Genomic DNA, 21,693 nt, shown 5'->3' with positions numbered 1-21,693 from the left:
TCTCTGATACAGACATGACATATCCAAGTCTTGTTCATAAGGCTGTGTCATTGACAGGATATAAATAAAAATATTATCAATGCACTGCATGAAAAAGGATGATGAAACTGATGAGGGCTCGAGATTAGCACCCAGGAGACCTGGGTACTCCTTGAGCCCCAGTGCAGACTTCCTACACGATACTTGACAAATTACTTACACTGCAGTGTTAGAGGGGGGACATCTCCAAAGTCTATGTAGAGATCATTGCCACCCCAAGGAGATCCAGAAGAGGGAGAACCTTGTAGTTTGGCTGCACTGGCCTAGGATATCCCAGACATGGCTTTTATCCCTTAATTTCGGTCTCCATGCCCAAATTACCCAAGCTTTCTCTCTGATTTAGCTCCCCCAAATGTAGGTTATTTAGTCTTTCCAGGGACCTATCTTTCCTATTAGTCTTCTTTAGTATTCAAGAGCCCATTCAGGACAGCTTTGTGCCAAAGAGCTTTGTAAGAAATTAAACAATGATGCTCTAGTTGGAAAAATCAGAAGGCACAGGGGCCATGGAGGCCAAAACCGCATTTGGTGGTATAGATCTGTAGACCTGTAGCTGTGAGCCTCCTCAGACATGTCTGGTGCTTCCTTTTAAGAAAACAGCCCTGCATTTTTTGCTTTGGTATTTTTATGTAAGCTAAATTTTAACTACTAGTTATAAAAAGTAATTATAAAAATGTAATTTGTAATTTTTCACCTAATTAGGTGGTTTTATTTACTAAATACAGTTTACAGAAAAATATTTAAATTTTTGATGCTTGGAACAATAAAATAATAGCTGGATTTTGTGAAAAAAAATCTGTTGAAATATCATAGGTTCAGCAAGCAGCTTATTTCATGGAGTCAGCTGTGGAAGAACTGTGTTTTAAAGCCAATGGTGTTCAACCTTTTGGACCTTTTGGCCCTGAAAGCCAGATGAGTGGTGGGGGGACTGGTCTGGGGGCCAGATCCCAAGATCAGTGCTGTGACTGGAGCCAATGGTGCCTTGGCTAGGCCCTGTGCTGGTTTAGCTTAGGCAAGCCTGGCCCAGGTCACCAGGGCTCTGTGCCACCTCAGCCTTGTGTGGCTGTTTCAGGCCCTTTGCTACTTTTGTCCTACACTAGGGTTACCATACATCCAGGATTTCCCAGACGTGCTCTTTTTTGGACTCCTATGCTGCATCCAGGCAGGTTTTTAAAATAAGAGCAAATGCCCGGGTTTTCTGCTCTCCCGGTCTGGCTGCTTGGGCTGGGAGCAGTGGGCAAGGTGATTGGCTGTCGGGGGTCATGTGCTCCAAAGAGAGAGAGAGCCAGAGAGAGAGCACGCACGTGAACAAGTGAGTGAGCGAGCAGGCATATGTGCAATGTGGGAGCTGCTTGGGCAGCAGGGCTGGGAGGGGTGGGGGGCAGGGGTTTGTGGGTCCAGACTGCGGGACACTGGCAGCACTGGAGGGTGCAGGGGCTGCGGGTTGTGAGTGAGGGGCACCAGCAGGGCTTGAGGGCAGGGGGCTGCGGGTTGGGAGTGAGGGGCACTGGCTGGGGAGCAGGGGCTGTGGATAGGCAATGAGGGGCACCACCAAGGCTGGAAGGGAGACAAGGAGCTGCAGATTGGGAGTGAGGGGTACAGGGGATGGGACGGGTGACTGTGGGTTGGGTGTGCAGAGCACTACAAGCACTGGAGGGCTGCGGGTCAGTGGGTCTGGAGCGAGGGGCAGCAGCAGAGCTGGGGGGTTGTGGCTTGTCAGTGAGCGGCAACAGAATGGGCAGGGGCACAGCACCGGCATGTCACTGCTCCCCCGTCATCATATTCCAACCCCCCCGGTGTCCTGTTGTACGGACTTGGAAATAACGGTAACCCTACACTGTGTGCCAAAATCAGGCCTTGCACTGCCTTGTTCCAGCCCTATGCAGCCAGACTGGGCCTTATGCTGCCAGATCTGGCCCCACATGCCTGATGTAGCACACAGGGCCATGCTATATGGTCCATGAGAGTTCAGAAATTTGGCAGCAGAGAAGAGGCAACTAAGGTTGCCCTGCTCCCCCAATATTTGGACTCTTGGGAGTAATGTGGGCCAGATGACATGGCTCTGTGAGCCAGGGGTTGACCACTCCTTTAAACTATTACTTCTGATAGCTAGGTGTTTCGGTGTTGCTGTGAATGAAGGCTTGCTAACAGTAGAGATATGGTGTTGCTGCTATCTGCTGCACTTTAAAAACAGTGGACAAGGAAAACCATGTGACCACTAGATGGTGCCTTGTTGTTACAATATTGTCAGAGACCCCCTCAGTCAAGTTTAAGAATACAATGACAGTAAATTAAAAAGATAAACTCCACCTACTAGCAAGTTACCTTTATTATTCAGGAAAGCCTGCATGTTTCTCTCCTTTGGATCAACATACAGCATGTAATAACCAGTTTTAAAAACATGCCCTTTTTTTTTCAACTATCACTCAGACAGGAGTGGTTTTCAACCAGGGTGTCATGAGATCCTTTAAAGGTACTGGACAATATTAGCACTGTTAGATGTATACCCACATACAATTCACAAGATAAATCCTGAGAATCCAGATAGGAATCTCTAGTGTCAAAAACATTCTGACCTGTTGTGGTTTTTCAGAGTTCCTTGCAACAGAACCAGAGGGTGATCTTGGGGTGGGGGGCAGGGGTCAGGGCTGGAGCTGGAGCAGCAGCAACCACCACCTGCTCCTCTGCTGCCTTGTACTTAAATCCAAGACAAGGGGCTTCCCCCAGCATATTAAATGGGGAAAAAACACCAAATTTATTTAAATTCAAAATTAATGTTTTGTCATTTCCTTGTATGGCACCGTTCAGTGAGTTACCACCGACCTTTCTGTCTACTGCTGTTATAACACACTGAACATTCAGTACATCAAAGGTGTCAAATATATGGCTTATGGAGGGTCATCTGGCGCACAGGACTCCTAGAGGGGCAAAGAATTTGAGAGACTGCAGCTGAAATTTAAAATGCAGAGCTCTGTTTGGGATGCCTGTTGGCAACTGGGGGCAAGCAACAGCTGAATTAACCCTTGTATATCCCTGATGCCATTTGCACTGCCACCAGTCTCTGAGGAGCCTTGTAGTGCAGATTCAGTGAGGAGATTTTTACACCTCAGCAAATATATTGTATCACTGGTGCCCAATGTTTTGGTCCTATGGGCTGGATGACTGGTGTAGGCCTACTACACCAGACCCAGCCCTGGCCTTAACCCAGTGCATGTCATATTGAGCTTGTTGTCCTGTCCTCAGCCCTGCACGTGTCAGATTGGGCCTGCTGCCTTGCCTACAGCCCCATACAGGTCAGAAAAGGCCTGCTGCTCTAGCTCCGCCACCAGCCCTGCAAGAGCCATATCAGGCCTGCCTGCCCCAGCTCTAGCTGCGGCCCTGGCCCCACATGCACTGGATCAAGCCCTAACCCTGCACATTGGATGAAGCCCTCCTTCACCCACAGGGTGCATGTGCCAGATTGGGCCTGCTGCCCCAGGCACAACCCCATGCACACTGTATTGGGGCTGCCATCCCAGCCCTGGCCCCAGTCTCATGCATGCCAGCTATATCTTGCACACAGGCCTATGTCATCTGGTCTGTGACACTTGAAAATTTGCTGATGCAGGAGAGGTAGCAGCATTAATTGCCACTGCTCCCCTGCTGCCAAATTTCTGGACTCTTGGGAAGCCAGATCACATGGCTTTGAGGGCCAGGGATTGAGCATCCCTGTACTATACTATAAGGACAGCATATGGGTTTACTATAAAGCTTTACAAATACCTGGGTTCAAAGGTAGGTTAAGTCAAAGAGGAAATTTCTTTAAATAGATTTAAAGTGATTCTCTGGCAGATGAGTTTGCTGAATGTGTTGTATTACTTTTGGTGCGTTTGTGAGGAAAGGCAGAGGGGTTTTGACACTGACTATACATGAAGAAGCTTATGACAACAAAAATCCTAATTTCTCTGCATCTGAATCACTCTTCAATTGAAAAAGAAAGATGAAAACCTCCTGTGCTACAATAGAATCATAGAAAAGCTGGACTGGAAGGGACCTCAGGAAGCCATTTAGTTCAACCTCCTGCTTGAGGCAGAATCATACCTATCAAAGGGATCCCATGCAAAACCTTGTCTAACCTATTTCTAAAACTAGACTATCAACTCTGTAACACAACAAGACACAGTCAGTGTCCCATCACTGCAAGGTTATTAAAAGGCATTAGAAAGATCCAAGAAAGAGGACTGTGTCCCCTTACAACAGAAGAAAGCAAAACCCACTGCAGCCCATACCAATTTGACTGTGGTAAAAATTTCCTTTCTGACTCCAAATGTGGCAACTGATTTGACTGGGGCAGGTGTGGGGGCGAGGAAGGATGCAGCAAGACCTTTTAACAGGAAAAGTAGGTTTTAAACCCAACGGGAGCACTGGCACATCCTAATTCACGGACAGGCAACATTTTTTGGTCGGAGTGCTGAAAAACACTATGATGCCTACTTCCGAAGATGCCGGAGTAACAGCATGGCAGAAAAACAAAATGAGGGCAAGGGGTACACGGCAGGATGCCCTGCTTGTGCCCCCTCACCCCCACCCAAAGCCTCTGCCCCCCAGCCCTGCTGTCCCTTGCCCCCCACTCAAAGCCCCTGCCTCCCAGCCCAGGCTCTGTGGCTGCTAGCAGCTACCCCAGCTCTGGGAAGCTGCTGGAGCGTGGGCTGCCCCAAGCAGGGCTTGCAGCTGTCTGCTGGGAGCAGCCCAGGATTCCCGCTGGCGGCAGGTACCCAGAGCCAGGGCAGCTGCAGCTGGGGGGCTCCAAACAGCTGTGCCGGGCTCATCACCTCCGTGCTGGGAGCAGGGGAGAGACCGGGGCTGCACTGCCTCACGCCCCTCCCCCACCGCCCGCTCCGAGGCGTGCCTGCACACGCCAATGCGGAGCTGGTGCCAGAGCCCGGCACAGCTGTTTGAAGCCTCCCAGCTGCAGCTGCCCCGGCTCTGGGTACCTGCCGCCAGGGGATCCCGGGCTGCTCCCAGCAGGCAGCTGCAAGCCTTGCTTGGGGCAGCCAGGGCTCCATCGCTGGCAGCAGAGCCGGGGCTGGCTGCAGCGTGCCAAGCAAAATGGCCTCGCGTACCACGCTCAGCATGTGTGCCAGGGGTTGCCAACCCCAGTCCTAGTTAAACTTCCCAACCTCAGCTACAGCCAATACCTGATGCTTCTGAAGAAGGCAAAACTTATCCCAGCTGCTTTAATCTTCTTTCATAAGTAAGCCAGCTGTGAAGCTCTGCTTCATTCTTTTGCTACTGATCATGGCCCTCTCCCACAACCGCCTGCTTTAGGCTGCGGGGGGGGGGGGGGGGGGGGGGTTCCTCTCATTATCTCCCAGCAATCCCTGTGTGGGTGTGCTCCTAGGCTTCCAACTGTTGCTCTTTACAGAGTACTCCAGGCATAGTTACTCCTAGCGTGTGGACACAAACACTTGAAGCCCTTTCAGAAAGGGAATGTTTCAAAACAGCAGTAGCTGGTTTATTCTAATTGTTATGTATGAATAAGTGGAGAAGGATTCAAATGTAGGAAGACCTGCTTCAACTTTTAAAATTTGATGAAGGAGTGTTACAGTTGGAGGTTTTTCTGCATTTGAATAGGTCTCAGCTTTTCACCATTCACAACTAGAGCACCAGCTGCTGCCCTTTTGAAATGTTCCTCCTTTGAAAGGGCTCCAAAAATTTCTGTGTCCATACCCCTAGTTACCCCTGACCAAAGCTTATCCAACTACTTCTTTTAAAAAGATGTTTGACAAGCATTTAAAATTACTTTTCTGAGGGCAAAGGCTGACAGCCCGTGGCAGCTTAAGTGTCCCCCTCTAACAATTGCTAATACTCTCTGTCCTGATCCTCATATACCTCTATTGGGTAAAAAAGTAGCTGCAGACTTCAGCACCTAGTGGATTCTTGACCAGCTAAGGCAGGTAATGGGCCTATCAATGTAAGGCAGTGGTTGGCAACCCCAGGCACATGACCCAAGCATGGGGAGAGAGACTTAACGGTGGGAGTCTACTATAGACCTCCCAACCAGGGAGAAGAGCTCGACCTGGAATTCTTAGGTCAGCTTACAGAGGCAGTGAGGGCTAAGGATGTGGTCATCATGGGGGACCTAAACTTCCCAGACATCTGCTGGGAGGAGCAGTCAGCCAAGTCTGATCGCTCACGTCGGTTCTTAGCCAGACTGCAGGACCTCCATCTAACCCAGGAGGTGCACAGTCCCACCAGGGGAGACGCCTTGTTGGACCTAGTGCTGGCCACGGGTGAGGACCTGGTGAGGGGGCTGCGGGTGATGGGCCACCTGGGAGACAGTGATCATTGCTTGCTGGAATTCACCATCCAGCGTAAGGTGGCAAAGGGCTGCAGCAAGGCAACAGCCCTAGACTTTAGGAGGGCTGACTTCAACAAGCTAAGGAGGATAGTTGGGGAAGCGCTGAGGACCCAGAGGGGAAGGGAATCAGATGTCGAAGGTGAGTGGTTGCTCCTTAAGGAGACGATCCTCCATGCCCAAAGGGAGGTAATCCCAACAAGGGTCAAAGGGAGCAGGAGGGCACATAAACCCCCATGGCTCACTAAGAGCATCCGGGAATGTCTCCTTGCTAAAAGGGAGGCATATACCCAATGGAGAGATGGGGTCATCGCCAAGAAGGACTATGTTATAGTCGCCCGAGGATGTAGGGGGGCAGTCAGGAGGGCCAAGGCAGAGTTGGAGATAGGACTAGCTTCCCGGATTAAGGACAATAAGAAGTCCTTCTTCAAATACATAGGGGGTAAAAAGAGGGTCCCGGGTAATGTGGGGCCCCTGCAGGACACGATGGGCAACTTAGTCATCACGCCAGATGACAAAGCTAACATATTTAACGATTTCTTTGCCTCTGTCTTCCTAAGTAGGGACCAGTTCAGCCACCTCCCTGCTGGGCCCCCCTCGGGCCCCGAGAGAGACACGCCTGGGCCAAGGGTTAGCGAGGAGTTAGTTAGGGTACTTCTGGAGAAGCTGGACGTGTTCAAGTCCGCTGGTCCGGACGATCTTCACCCTAGGGTTCTACAGGAACTGGCTGAGGTCATTGCGGGACCCCTGGCACGGCTCTATGAGCACTCGTGGTGCTCTGGCGAGGTGCCGGAGGACTGGAAGAGGGCCAATGTGGTCCCTATCTTCAAAAAGGGAAAAAAAGAGGACCCGGGAAATTACAGGCCAGTTAGTCTGACCTCAATCCCGGGGAAGCTCTTTGAAAAAATTATCCTGGCACACGTCCAGGAGGGCCTTGCGGGGGAATGCATGCTCAGGGGCAACCAACATGGGTTTATCAGTGGCAGGTCTTGTCAGACCAACCTGGTGGCCTTTTACGATCAGGTCACCAAATCATTAGACGCAGGGGTTGCTGTGGATGTAGTCTTTTTGGACTTCCGGAAGGCTTTCGACACTGTCTCTCACCCTGTCCTCATCAAAAAGCTGAGAGACTGTGGTGTCGATGCCCACACGGTCAAATGGGTCGCCAGCTGGTTGGAGGGCCGCACCCAGAGGGTGGTAGTGGATGGGTTCTTCTCGGCCTGGAAGGATGTGGGCAGTGGGGTTCCGCAGGGCTCGGTCCTCGGGCCTGCACTGTTCAACATCTTCATCAGTGACTTGGATGAGGGGGTAGAAAGCACCCTGTTCAAGTTTGCTGATGACACTAAGATGTGGGGGGATGTGGGTGCACTAGAAGGGTGCAATAGGCTACAAGCTGACCTTGACAGGTTGCAACGGTGGGCGGATGAGAATAGGATGGGGTTTAACACTGATAAGTGCAAGGTGTTGCACATGGGGAGGAAGAACCGGCACCACACTTACAGGTTGGGGAACTCTCCTCTTGCCAGCACGGAGACGGAAAAGGATCTTGGAGTCGTCATTGACTCCACGATGAACATGGGCCGGCAGTGTGGGGAGGCAGTCAAGAAGGCCAATCGTACCCTATCATGCATCCACAGATGCATCTCGAGCAGGTCCAGGGAGGTGATCCTCCCCCTCTATGCGGCACTGGTCAGGCCGCAGCTGGAGTACTGCGTCCAGTTCTGGGCGCCACACTTCAAGAGGGACGTGGACAATATGGAAAGAGTTCAGAGGAGGGCCACTCGTATGATCAGGGGTCAGCAGGGCAGGCCTTATGAGGATAGGCTACGGGACCTGAACCTGTTTAGCCTCCACAAGAGAAGGCTAAGGGGGGACCTTGTGGCCTGCTACAAACTGGTCAGGGGGGATCAGCAGGTATTGGGGGAGTCCCTGTTCCCCCGTGCGCTGCCAGGAGTGACCAGGAATAACGGTCACAAACTGGCGGAGGGTAAGTTTAGATTAGATATTAGGAGGCGCTACTTCACAGTCAGGGTGGCTAGGGCCTGGAACCAGCTTCCAGGGGAAGTGGTGCAGGCTCCTAGCCTGGGGATTTTTAAAAGGAAGTTAGATGAGCACCTTGCCGGGGTCATCTGACCCCGGTGCTCTTTCCTGCTAAGGCAGGGGGTCGGACTAGATGATCTACCTAGGTCCCTTCCGACTCTAGCTACTATGAAACTATGAAACTATGTTCAGCACGCCATGGCCAGTCCCAGCTCTGGGTGGCTGCTGCCAGCAATGGACCCTGGGCTGCTCCTAGCAGGGCTTGCAGCATCCCAGCTGCCTGCTAAGAGCAGCCCGGGCTCCCGGCTGGCAGCAGCTCCCCAGAGCCGGGGCCGGCTGCAGCCCGTCCCTTGGGATTTCCCCTCTGTCCTACTTCACCCCCCCCCCGGGGGCTTCCTGCCTGCCCCTCAGGACTCTCCCTCTGCCCCCCCAGACCTTGCAGCTCCCAGCACTCTCCCAGAGGAGCAAGCAGGGAAGGGGAACCCATCTGCCACCACCAGTGGTATGGCAGTGCAGTGGCCATCTGCCACCACCAGTGGCGTGGCAGTGAGCAGGTTCTATGAAATCTATGAGACTGCTGCTGACATCTGAAATATGTAGGGTTACCATACATCTGGGTTTTCCTGGCCATGTCTTTTTTGGCCCCCTGTCTGGTTTTCAAAATGCAAGCAAATATCTGGGTTTTTGCTCTCCCTCTTCCCAGGCATTTCTAGCTTGGATGTTTGGACAGAGAGAGACACACACACACAGAGTTACATACACAGAGTGAGTGACAGTGAACGACACTGTGAGAGCAAGTGACAGAGAATGAGCGAGCTGTGTGGGCAGCAGGGCTGGGGGACACAGGGGGCTGCGGGTCAGGAGTGACAGGCATTGTCGGGGTTGGTGGGCAGGGTACAGTTGGTCAGGAGTGAGAGGCAGCAGCAGGGCTGGGGGGGCTGTGTTTTAGGAGTGAGAGGCATAGGCAGGGGTGGGGCATAACACTGACCTCCCTCCCCCACAGGTGTCTTTTTTGATGGTAACCCTAGAAATGTGGAGCTCTGTTGGGGACGCCTTTTGGAAATGAGGGGCAACCAAAAGCTAAATTAACCCATGTGTATCCCTGGTATCACACAGGTTTTGTGATGTGGGTAGTGGGCCTTGTTACACATTAGTGAGAGCTTCAGATAAGCTGGGGTGTGGTGAGTTGGATCTAGGGTGCAGGGCGGGCTTTGATTTGGGGGTAGAGAGGAGGCAGGCAGTGCAGAGGGCCTTACATGTAGGGTGGGGAGGGGGATGGTGGGCCTCATGCAGGGTGCAGGTGGTGCCACCTAGACCCTGTCATGCCCCTGCCAGCCTGTATTAGGTGTGCTGCTCTGTCAACCTCTCCCCATCCCAGATCCCTGCTAACCATCCACCCATCCCACAGCTCCTGGCTTACCTACAGCTCCCAGGAGAAGTAGGGAAGGGAACCAGCTCACTGCCACGCCTTGGTGGTGGCAGATGGCCACTGCACTGCCATGCCACTGGTGGTGGCAGATGGGTTCCCCTTCCCTACTTGCTCCTTTGGGAGAGTGCTGGGAGCTGCAAGGTCTGAGGGGGCAGAGGGAGAGTCCTGAGGGGCAGGAAGGAAGCCTGGGGGGGGGAATGAAGTAGGACAGAGGGGAAATCCCAAGGGACACAGCGGGAGCCCTAGAGGCAGAGTTTGTGTGTGTGTGGTTGGGGGGCGGTATCCCAAGGGGCAAGGGATGGATAGAAAGGGTGAGCCCTGGGGGCTGGGAAGTGCTCAGAATGGGAGGATTCTTATCTTTAGGTGCTCTCCTGGTTGTACCCACTGTCACTGTAGGGGAAGACAGAACTGCTCCAAGTGGTGCTTTATGTTATGCTGAAGGACAGCTCCCAAGTGGTTTTGAGCCTGTGGAGCAGTCACATGTGACTGCAACACAAGCTACCTAAAACCAGTTAAAGAGATCATTCTCCATGAAAGAAGATTATCTCTGACCCACTCAGAGGGCCCTTAGTATGTGTTTCCCTGCCCTAATGTGTATACACTTTGTTTTAAGGGCCCTTAACACATAGTTAAGTTAACATGTGATAATGCCTATCAGGACATTACAAACTGAGATGATACATACACTCATTTAATTGAGAACCCTAAACTGTTTGCTGAGGTTTGTGAATATAAGAACCTAACAATTTACAGAGTGAGACCATATGGTCATCTGGCCCAGCTGCCTGCATCTGCAGAGAGGTGCCATCACTTCTCCCTGGCTGCTGCAGCAGCTGCTGGGCAAGGGAGCTGCAGGTGAAACTCCTCTGGGGACCCTGCTACCCTGCCTGATTCCTTGCTGGAAAAGCCTCCTGCTGGCTTCCCTGTGGGACTAGCCCCTACCTGCTCCACCTGGGCTAGCCCTCATGCTGCCACCACTGCTGCTGCTCTCCCTCCTCAGCAGAGGAGGCACCTCTACTCACACTAACACCTGCACCCACTCCTGCTTCCAGCACCCGAGCTGCCACGGTCACTGCACAGCCTGAGGAGACTACATATCACCAGCGGGACACCTCCACCACTTCCATCTACACCAGTGCCTTGGCAGCACCTCTGTGTATCTGCCCCCATGTGGTGAATTTTGTGCTTCACTCCTGCTTGCCTTTGTGTCTGTGATAGGTTGAGCAAGCCAGCTGTGTGCCTTGTGATCCCTCATGTGTATCTCCTGCTTGCCCCTTGTCCCCAGCTTTCCCCCTTCCCCTCCCCCCAGCACATGCCAGCCCCATCCCATTCCACCCCTGAGCCATAGTGCAGCTGGAGGAAGTGCCCTGCCAGAGCCAGCCTGACCTCCTCAGTCCATCTGCCCAGCAGCTCCACTTCCCATTTCACCCTCAACCCATCCTATAGCAGGGTAAGGGTCCCCTGAGGGGCCTGCCCCTCAGCAGCCCCCAACACAAAGTCTGGCAATGAGGCAGAGGTGGGGTAGGCAGGGGACAGACAGAAGGGTCAGGTGGCTTCCCTTGGCCAGACTCCCCCTGGAGGGGCCACAGGGCCCCCCAAAGGACCCAGGGTAAAGGCTTCTCTGATGCCTCCTCCACACCTGGAGGTTGAAAGGTAAAGGGCCAGCTGCCAAGCCCAAACCAATAACACCTGTGGGGACCAGGTGCTCCTCACCAGGGAGCACCATACCCACACAGCATATGCCTTCAGCCCTGCCAGCATGGCATTCCATCCAGGAAGACACAGCTGTGCCCAGGACATTGTGGGTAAACCCATGGCCTCTGAGCCTGGGTCTTCCACCACTGCTGCCCTGTCCATCTCAGGCAGTGGGAGCCCCTTCCAATCCTGCACCCGCAGACACAGAATGAGGTGCTGACTGCTTGAGAAAGAGGGCCCACACATTGAGACCTACATGCAGGCTTTGGCTTGGGCAGAGAGGGGCCCCAAGATTGTGACAGCCTCCAGGTTCCATGGCTAGGGTGCAGGACCGTCTTAAGCTTGCTTGCTTGCTGGGAAGGCCTGTGTAGCAAGACACTAAGGTGCCTGCTACTCTCAGAGCGGAGGCACAGGTGTGGGTTGCTGGGGCAACCACTGGGGAGTCAGCTAACAGGAAGGGGCAGGGCCTGGCACATATAAACCCTAGGAGTGAGGCCAGAAGTTCTCCACTAGCAGCCAAGGGAGAAGGAGTTCTGCCAGAGCAAGCAGAGTAGAGAAGCCTGATGGGACAAGCAGCTCCTGTTCGCGGATACAGGGTGGAGAATTCCCTGGTAGGGATTTGAATGATGGTTAGCCAGATAGCTTAGATTTTATGTTATAGCCCAGGGGCTTGAGTTTCTGTAGTTTTATAACTTCAGAGGACTGGGTGAAGCTATTAGGGGTTGGAGGAGGCCTCATAGGGGCTCCATGGTAGCGTGGGGACCCCAGCGCCAGAGAGGGCGTGGCATTTTGGGGTGCACTGGCCCCAGCCCCAGAGAGAGAGGGCTGTGAGGAGCAAGAAGGCCCAGAGCGAGGGGGCGGCAAGAAGCCCCAGAGCGAGGGGGCGGAGAGAAGTCCCAGAGAGGGGAGCGGTAGGAAGCCTCACCAAGAGAGGGCAGCAGAGCACCAGGATGGTACAGGACAAGACAGGGTGGTGGAAGCCCAGGGAAGTAAAGGAGAGGGCCAAATTACAGCAAGGTCCAGGTCAAAACCATGTCAGTACCATCCACGAGGCTTGGACTGCAGTGTAGGGGAGGAAAGGAGCTGCAGATAGCGCCTCCTAACACTGGGGCAAAAAAATAAAATGGGCAGCCTCCCACTAATTAATATCCATCAATTAACCAAGATCAAGGCATGGCAGGAGAGAAGGCAGGCGATTGGCCAGTAACAGGAAGGTGGAGTCACTGATAGAAAAAATCTTGTAGAGGTACTCCTTTCACAGCCTGTCATTCCCACTTGGCCATCCTGTGGGAGGTATCAGAGAAGGCAGGAATGGGGGGTCACGCAGAGCCCCTGGCATGGTGAGAAAATGGTGTACTTGATATGGGGGAGGAGGGCACACTGAGTGTCTGGCATGAGAAAAGGAGAAATGGGAAGCACTGAGATACCCTGGAAAGTGGGGATGCGGTACTACTCAGCTCCTGGCATGGAAGAGAAGGTGGGAGTGAGTATTACATAGAGTGTCAGGTGTTAAGAAGAACTTTTTAAGTATGAAGGTGTTAAGTACTGGAAGAGATTACGTAAAAAGATTGAGGAATCTCAATCATTGGAAGAATTTAAGTGCAGGTTAGACAAGTACTTGGCTGAGATAGTTTAGATATGGGTGATACTGTCTTGAGCAGAGGATTAAGACTGGATGACCTGCTGAAGTCCCTTCCAGCCCCATTTTTTAAATTCAATGATTATACAGCAGAAAGGGGCTGCACAAGGAGCCTTAGCTATGGAGAATGGGGGAAGAATGGTGGTTCAGGTAAAGTTCTTAGTATGAAGGAGGGAATTAGAGGAATTGAAAAGTCTTTGAAGTGGAGAGAGAGAGAGAGAGAGAGAGAGAGAGAGAGCAAAGACGGAACAAGGGGAGCCTGGAGTAATGGAGGCATGTAAGTAATCCTGTTGTAAACAGATGACCTTGTCCTACAGAAACCATGCAGTGCAAACCTCCCCCACCATTGAGTATCACAGCAACTGAAAGATCCCCATGGTTCAAGTTTTCCAAACACACTGACAAGCTTATAGAGAAGTTTAGGCTATTACTAACCGCTCGAACACGTTTAAGGCGCTCTTCTAACTTTTCCTCTGCTTCACGTTCCTTTTGCACTTCCTCCAAGCGATTGATCAACTCCGCAGCAAACTTCTGTGGTTCAACATGGATATCCTTTGGCATTCGGTATGTACGCTAAAGAAAGAACACATCGTACATTAGCAAAAAATAGCAATGACAATGCAAGGAATCCCCTTTTGGCATGGGATGACATTTGTCCTTATCATGGTCAGGCAGGTTGAGGAGGGTACAATATTGATAGATAGGCACAAAGGGGATAGATTAGTTAATGCAAACAACCTGCTATTGATGGACTGTTGTCTAGATAGCCTTACTGGGATCTCCTTCCAGCATACAATCTGCATCGTGCCTTAGTATGGAAGAAATTTTCTATAGTGTGGACATACAAATAACCAGAGAGATGAGAGAATTTAGTTCTTTATCATGTCAGCTACTCTGTGATGCAGGCTCTTATTTTGTGGTAAGTGGAAGCTGACCTGCAGTAGCTAAGCCCTCAATGAAGGAGGAGAATGTTACTATAATTCAGTTTTCACTTACCCTGGGACACATGTATAAATATAAGGAGTTACTGTGAAGTAGGTGACACATGACAAAGCCCCTCCTCATGCCTTTTACTTTATGGTAAGTTATTTGTATGTCTGTGGCCCTCACTATGACAATTCCAGAGGTGTGGTTATGTTTGGATCATAATAAAGAAAGGCTGGAAGGGACCTCATAAAGGTCATCTAGTCCAACCCCCTGCTCAAAGAAGGATCAATCCTGACTAAATTAACCTTGGATAATCCTGCCCTATTTCACGTACACAAGTGTTCATGCCTTACCAGCTGTAGGAGTTTAATTTAAAGAACTGCCAGTTTCAGGAAAAGTCTGAAAGGGGGTAGGATTGATAAACCTATCAATCAGGAAAGTCTGCAGCTTTTCATTTGATAAGCAGGGGAATTCTTACCTGTGCATTCAACTTCTGTCATGCAGACCCACCAATCTAGACTGGTAAATGTTCATCTACCAGTAGACAGTTGGCACAACAAAACCAAAAGGGATGAACTCCTGTGGCCTCTAGCCAGACCAGGGTCCACCTCTCCTGCACTTCCCTAACAGAATCTGCTTCAACTTAATCCACTCACAAATGCCATGGTTCTCACAAAGCTCCCTCTTGAACAGAGACATGGCCCAACTGAATGTAATTCTTTTCAAAGTCATGCATATAAGGCCTATTTATTCTACAAGAAAACAGCATCTTGCAACTTTGTGAAGTGCAAAGAGATAGACAGATTTCTGTGCTTGCTCCATGAGTAAATGAAACTGCCTTTCCTTTAGAACAAACTGTATTGCCTCCAGAAAGCTGAACTAAGAGACCATTGTCCCTGTACTGAAATGTCATCCAGTGTTTTTCCTTCATTTTATCCATTACCTTTTTTCAGCCGCTGCTGATAAGATTTTACAATGCTGAAAAATCACAGAAAAATACAGCAACATGAAGACATATAAAATATTTTAATATTATGTGAGAAAAGGAGGCTGGATGGATATATATTTTATGTGGCCTCAGATAAAAATTAAATGCAAAACCAATATATACATAAAGAATTGGTATGAAACCAAAAATAGGCCTCTACCCAGGAATCTTATAAATAGATGATTAGAAATCAAGAAAAACACAAGAGCTAGTCTATAGTCCCATAAGGATGATACAAAAAAACAATTTCTAAGAGTGACACATGCAAGAAAATCACACTATAGGTCTGCCCCTCCATGCTTGCTGACTATTTCAGAACACGCTTGAAAGGGTGTTACAGGAAAAGTAAGTTTACATTTGACATGTCCTTTAAAAGAGGCCAGTGGTTTTCATGTGGAAGCATAAGGGGAGGGCATATTTCTGTTACAGAAAAATTGTAGTATCACTGTTTGAAGCAACAGAACTTCAAAATTTAAATGTCTTACATTAAAAAGATTTCAGTAATGCTGGAATAATGTAAAAGAAAATAGCAGCATGAGGACATATAAAATATTTTAAAACTACATAAGAAAAGGAGGCTGGAGGAATGTATCTTATGTGGTCAGAGACAAAAATTAAACACAAAACCTTTGGATAATACAAATAGAAGTATCTAGTATGGGATCAGAAATACACCTTGACCCAGATATCTTATAGACAGATGACAATAAGATGGTGAGAAGTAGACCTGAGCAATGGCTGCAAGACTATGTCAACAAGTCTGGATTGTGATATCTTTATTATTCGCTCTCTCATGCACCATGTATCTGAAGGATCAAGCAGACCCAGTGTCTCTAAAGAATTTTTGCTACCATAAGGTAATTCTCACCCTAAAAGATTCTCTGAAGAGAAACCCTGCTTTTCAAGAACCAATGTAAGGACTGATGTATTAAAAGAATACTGTTCTCCAGATACCTTTGGAAGTCAAGTCAGACCTACTGAAAGCACAAGACACCGGTGTTGGAGCAGCCAAAGAAAGAAAATCTTTGATCACAAAATTAAAACAAGCAGGACATACTGTACAACACAGGAAGTGGGATATGCCTCAACCAGAAGGCTGCCTCTGAAGAGGGCTCTGATGTACAGCTCAAGAAGCAGACTACACTGAACTTTAACCTAGATTAAGCATAGTGGGCCTGGGATCACTATGAATCAAAGAAAAATCAGTAAGACTCAACTATCAAATGCAGATGGTTCCAAGAGCCTTCCTCTTTTGGTAAGAATCAGGAAGACAATCCAGCAAAGCAGCAAAGAGAGAATTTATACCCACTGTCTAAACCAGGGTTAGGCAACCCCTGGCATGCATGCCGAGTATGGCATGTGAAGCCATTTTGCTCGGCACGCCACAGCCAGCCCCAGCTCTGGGTAGCTGCTGCCAGTGATGGAGCCAGGGCTGCTCCCAGCAGGGCTTGCAGCGTCCTAGCCCCACTGTGAAGTGTGTGTGCAGTCACCGCCAGCATGGAGCTGATGCTGAAGCTGTGGAGCCTGGCACAGCTGTTTGCAGCTTGCCCGCTGATTGCTCTGGATCCCAGTCACCAGCTCTGTGCTGGCAGCAGGGAAGAGACCGGGGTTGTGCTGCCTCAGGCCCCTCCCCCACTGCCTGCTCCAAGGCCCGTCTGCGCACACCAATACAGACCTGATGCCTGGGCTCCGAAACCCAGTGCAGCTGTTTGCAGCCTCCCGGCTGCAGCTGGCCCCGGCTCTGGGTACCTGCTGCCACCTGGGAACCCAGGCTGCTCCCAGCTGGTAGCTGGGATGCTGCAAACCCTGCTGGGAGCAGCCCAGGCTCCAGCAGCTACCCAGAGCCGGGGTAGCTGCTGACAGTCCCAGAGCCCAGGCTGGGGGGCGGGGGCAGTAGGGCTGGGGGCAAGGGGCAGCAGGGCTGGGGGGCAAGGGTTACAAGCAGGGAATTCTGCCATGTACCCCTGCCATCTTTTTGGGTTTTTTGGCATGCCAGCATGCCGGTACCTTCCAAGGTAGGCATTGTGGTGTTTTTCGGCACTCCGGCCAAAAACGTTGCCTACCCTTGGTCTAAACTGATAGGAGAAATCCTCTTTGCAACAGATGTCCCAGGTGTGAAAGAAGGCTAAATGTAGGAAGCATGACACACAGGGAAGTAGGGCTGGAAGGGATCTTGTAAGGTCATTTAGTTCAGTCTCTGCTCTACACAGAATAATCTCTGACTAAACCATCCCACATATGTACCAACATTTTAACATGACTGTAATAGGGGGTTTCACCACTGTTACTGGGAAGAGACTGCAGGACAGAGCTGAAGGGTGATGTCCCTTTAAGACTAGGTCTTTCTGAGAAAGAAGGAATGAGAAACCAGGGAAGGAGGGTGAAGAGATGCAGCTGGTCTTAAGCTGCAGCCTCATCCCTACTAGATACTGGGAGCCTCTAATGAGGACCTCCTGTTCCAGTTTGACTGGGCATTTAGGTGATTGACAGAGGGGAAGGAACACAGGACAAAAATGGTGGTCCCAGACAGCAAGTAGGAAGGAATGAGAAGTCCAGCTGGGGAGCTAAGATAGGATAAGGGAGACACCCCAGCAGGAAGAAAGTAGGGTCTCTGAACAGTCGGGAAATGGATTCGCGGATGTGGGGATCTCAAATCTGATAAGCTGGATTTTTTTTTTGTTACTTTTTGGGCAGGGGAGGGGGGCAAAGTTTTGTGTTCTGGACTCCATTTGTGACCCAGAGTGGAAAGGCAGTTCTGCTAAACTTCTGGTGATAGCAACCAGTGAACCAGACATGACTATAACGGACGATGACGAGGCTGCATAGCAGAGTGTCAAGGAATGGAACTCTGCAGTGACCAACCCTGGAAGGGTTCAGCCTACATTGGACCAGAGCATAATCACTCCAAAGTCTAGGCTCTGACAGGGCAACAAAGGCAGCAATCTTGCTAGGCCTAGACTAGGGGTTAATTTGTGAGCTAGAGAAGCCAAAGGCTCTGGGTTGAAACCCAGGAGATACTGAAATACAAAGCTGTTAGCCAGGGGCAAGAGACCATGCAATCAGAGAGGCTGGGGGCCTCTCAATTAACCAGTTGATAACAGAGACTTAAATAAGAGAAGGCAGATGGGGACAGTAACAGGTAATGCAGGACCACCAGCACTGGACCAAACCCCTGCCTGTCAGCGATGCCCTGTAACAGTGACTTCACCAAAGCACACAGGAATGGGTGGTAAGATCACTGTGATGGGGGCAAACTTTCACGCCCGGTGCAAGCACTGGCCCACCTCCTGTCTATGGGCCAGCTGCCCACCTCACTCGCCTGTCATGCCTTGATGTAATAGTATTGAGATGTTAATTAGGTGGGAGGCTGCCCATTTTGAACCCCGATTTTTAGGGGAATATCCGCAGCTCTGTTCCACCCATACACTGTGGCCCAAGGCTCATAGATGGCACCCCAGGCAGCTAAACTCAGCTGTCCCCATCACCCCCTTAGCTCTGGTCCACTCTCTGGGACCTTCGGCTCCCCCTTAGGCCCTGGCTCCATCTCACGCCCGTCAGGATCCCGAGACTCTCTGCTCTGGGCATCCCTCATGGTGGGCCACCTTGACCCTTTAACCCCTCTTTGGGCCCTGGCCCCAGCATGGGCCAGTCAGGGGTCCCTCAGGACTAGTCTGAGCCGCTTGGCCATTCACAGGGTTCAGGGTCCCCTATTCCCGGATCAGGTGCTTCGCAAAGTGTGCCTTGCCCTACGGGGTCACTCACCCCAACAGTCTCAGGTGCTTCAAGAAGCTTACCTGGCCTTTCCTGCGTTATGTAACCCACCTGAAGGTGGGGGCTGAGGTTAAGATGCCTCGACCCGACCTGGGAGGTGATCACTCCTGGCATTTACATGGGGACTGCTGCACCACCAGCAGCCCCACCAGGTCTTCCTGCCTTGGCAGGGTGCAGTTTTAGGTCATGCTCAGGACCAATGAGGTCTCCAAGCCATCCCAATAGCTTCAGCCTTACCTCGAAGGTGCTCCTGGCAGAGCTAAGCAGAGAGGTGTTTTTCCTTTGCTGGCTGATCACAAACTGCCCTCAGTTCAGGGACCTAGGCCTTAAAATGGCTGCTCTCATCAGGCATCTGCCCCTTCCTGGCCAAGTCCTTAAAGTGGCAGGCACTACCAGTGCCCTGCCACAATCACCTTGCAAGACTTTGTTTAGCTCAGCCAGTTTGAAAGCTCCTTGTTGTAAGAAGATATTGATATAAAGCTGGTAGCTTACCACTGCAACTTCTCAGGACAGAGAAGTTATTCTGCATTGATATATGCAACTGCTCAATCAATGGTGTGAGGGAAACACAAAAATAGACATCCCCTGGCTCATTCTATCCACCCCCTTGTCCCTCCACCCCTCTCTTGGCTAAATGGCTTCTTTGTCAAGTTCTTAGGATACAATACTGGTGCAAAACCAACCCCTGACTCCTAGCATGGCCCTATATTAAACTGGATCCTGCCACCAAAACTACTTCCTTCTTTCTGAGACTTGTAAGGTTCTCTTCTCAAGCCTACACTCTGCCAACCACAGCCACAATGACTTTCTCCCCTTGAGGCAGTTTTTTGATAGTGTTCTCTCCCCAAACCTAGTACTCCATCCTCCCCTTACTCCGACTGCCATTTGTTCTAAAACAAACTGTCACTCTTGGCCTATGCTCATGTTACATTGGCATGAAGTCACTTTAACCCCATGCCCTATATAGTCTGCATTGTGAGAGCCAGTTACTATAAACCCCTGAACTCTGATGTGTGGATGCTGCCTTCCATACAGTAAAGCTGTACCCTCCCTGCTGCATTTTACAATATAGTTACTATACTGTAACTTATAAGCATGGATTGCTGCCTGCTGATTTTTCAGTTTATTCCACCTCTCCAGATAAAAGGAAACAGTGTTTCAGCAACTAAGGAGAGACAAGCCTGGACATGCTGAAAAGCAATAGATGATTCTAGTCATCTATGTAATAAATGTTCTCTTACCTCTCTGCTCCCTATACAAAACCCATATAGATGCAAGGGAATCATCCTTGAGAAAAGTGGGGAAGGGAATTCAGTCTATATCTTTGCTTATTGCTGGGTAGTGATTGATCATTGAATATGGAGCCCAAAGATATGGGGTACTGCAGCATTGGAGATTTTCATTTACAAGTATTTCAATGTACACTTAATAAATATATTTTCCTTTCTTAGGCCATTACCTAAAGGCCTAAACAAAGCCAGGTTTTCTAGCCTCCTAAAATATAGTGCTACAGGAATCTCCTATGAGGAGAAGGTGGAATGCATACATATTCTTTGCCCCCCTCTCAAGAATGTAATACACGGCCAGAGGGCTGGCAGACTAACTGCTTTCCAGGATATACAAACTGTATACCAGTTCCTCTGGAGGAGCTGCTTGCAAATGATGCCCACCTGTCACCTCTCTGTGCATCTGTAAGCTTTATGATAGACAGCTACCTAAACAGATGAAGAATGGAGATGCTCACAAAGAATATAGGTTGGAGGGTAGTTCTGGTATTCAGAGAGACCTTGACAAATTGTAGGATTGGACCAAAAGACATCTCATGAGGTTTAATAAGGACAAGAACAAAGTCCTGTACTTAGGATGGAAGAATCCCATGCACTGGTACAGGCTGGGGACCAACTGACTAAGTAGTAGCTCTGCAGAAAAGAACCTGGGGGTTACAGTGGACGCTCTGCTTAATACAAGCCAACAGTGCACCCTTGTTGCCAGGAAGGCTAACAGCATACTAGGAGCTAGGCCTGTGTGAATAGGGAAGTATTCAATTCAGATTCGGCTGATTCTTCGATTTGGAGATTTGGATCACTGTCCTGAATCGATTTGACCGAATTGGCTTTGGAAGATCTGGTGCTGATTTGGAGAGATTCGGTGATTTGGATTGGCTAGGGAGAGGCAGGCACAGCTGGGCGGGCGCAGGTTCTCCTGTGGCTCCTCTGGCTGTGCCAGCCGCTGCCTCAGCAAGGGGAGCCACACCCTACTGCCGCTTGCCAGTGTGTGGGGAGGGTGTGGTGGCCCATGATGCAGGCGTGGCTTGCTCTGGGCAGCAGAAGAGCCTTGCCTCCGTTCCCAGTGCTGCTGCACCCTCTCCCTGAGTAATGCGCCCTCCCCACCAACTGGGCAGCTTGTCCCAGCCCCAATCCCTCCCTCCCCTCTCCCCCAACCCCAGCAGACTTACCAGCTGGAGGCAGCTGTATCAGCTACCTGTTTAGTCTATGGCCAAATCTCCAAAGCGGCCGAATCTTTTCCAAAGCTTTTCTGAATTAATTCAGAGCTTTTAAGTGGTCTTCCAATTCAATTCCTATTTGGAGATTCAGTTCCTGAATTGGGTCAAATCTCCTCCGAATCGAATCAGCTACTGAAGCGTCGCACAGCCCTACTAGGAGCATTGCCAGGAGATTGAGGAAAGTGATTTGTCCCTTCTATTTGGCACTGGTGAGGCTATATCTGGAGTACTGTATCTAGGTTTTGGGCCCTTCACTACAGAAAGAATGTAGATAAATTGGAGAGAGTCCAGCAGAGGGCAACAAAAATGGTTAGGGTGCTGGGATATA

The 21,693-nt window shown here is 50.4% G+C and overlaps 1 protein-coding gene across 2 annotated transcripts in view; it reads right to left on the bottom strand.

Moving 5' to 3' along the window:
• AXIN1 (axin 1) overlaps window positions 1-21,693 on the bottom strand; it is a 233,584-nt gene that overhangs the window by 26,804 nt on the left and 185,087 nt on the right. For both annotated transcript variants that reach the window (XM_090023710.1, XM_090023712.1), the window contains exon 5: window positions 13,612-13,749. In XM_090023710.1, coding sequence (XP_089879836.1) covers window positions 13,612-13,749 — 138 coding nt within the window. The remainder of the gene's footprint in view (window positions 1-13,611; window positions 13,750-21,693) is intronic.

Source organism: Crocodylus siamensis, chromosome 12 (genome assembly GCF_052110815.1).
Source record: "Crocodylus siamensis isolate JL-2025a chromosome 12, ASM5211081v1, whole genome shotgun sequence".
Classification (NCBI taxonomy): Eukaryota; Metazoa; Chordata; order Crocodylia; family Crocodylidae; genus Crocodylus; species Crocodylus siamensis.
This window is presented reverse-complemented; position numbering and strand designations above follow the sequence as displayed.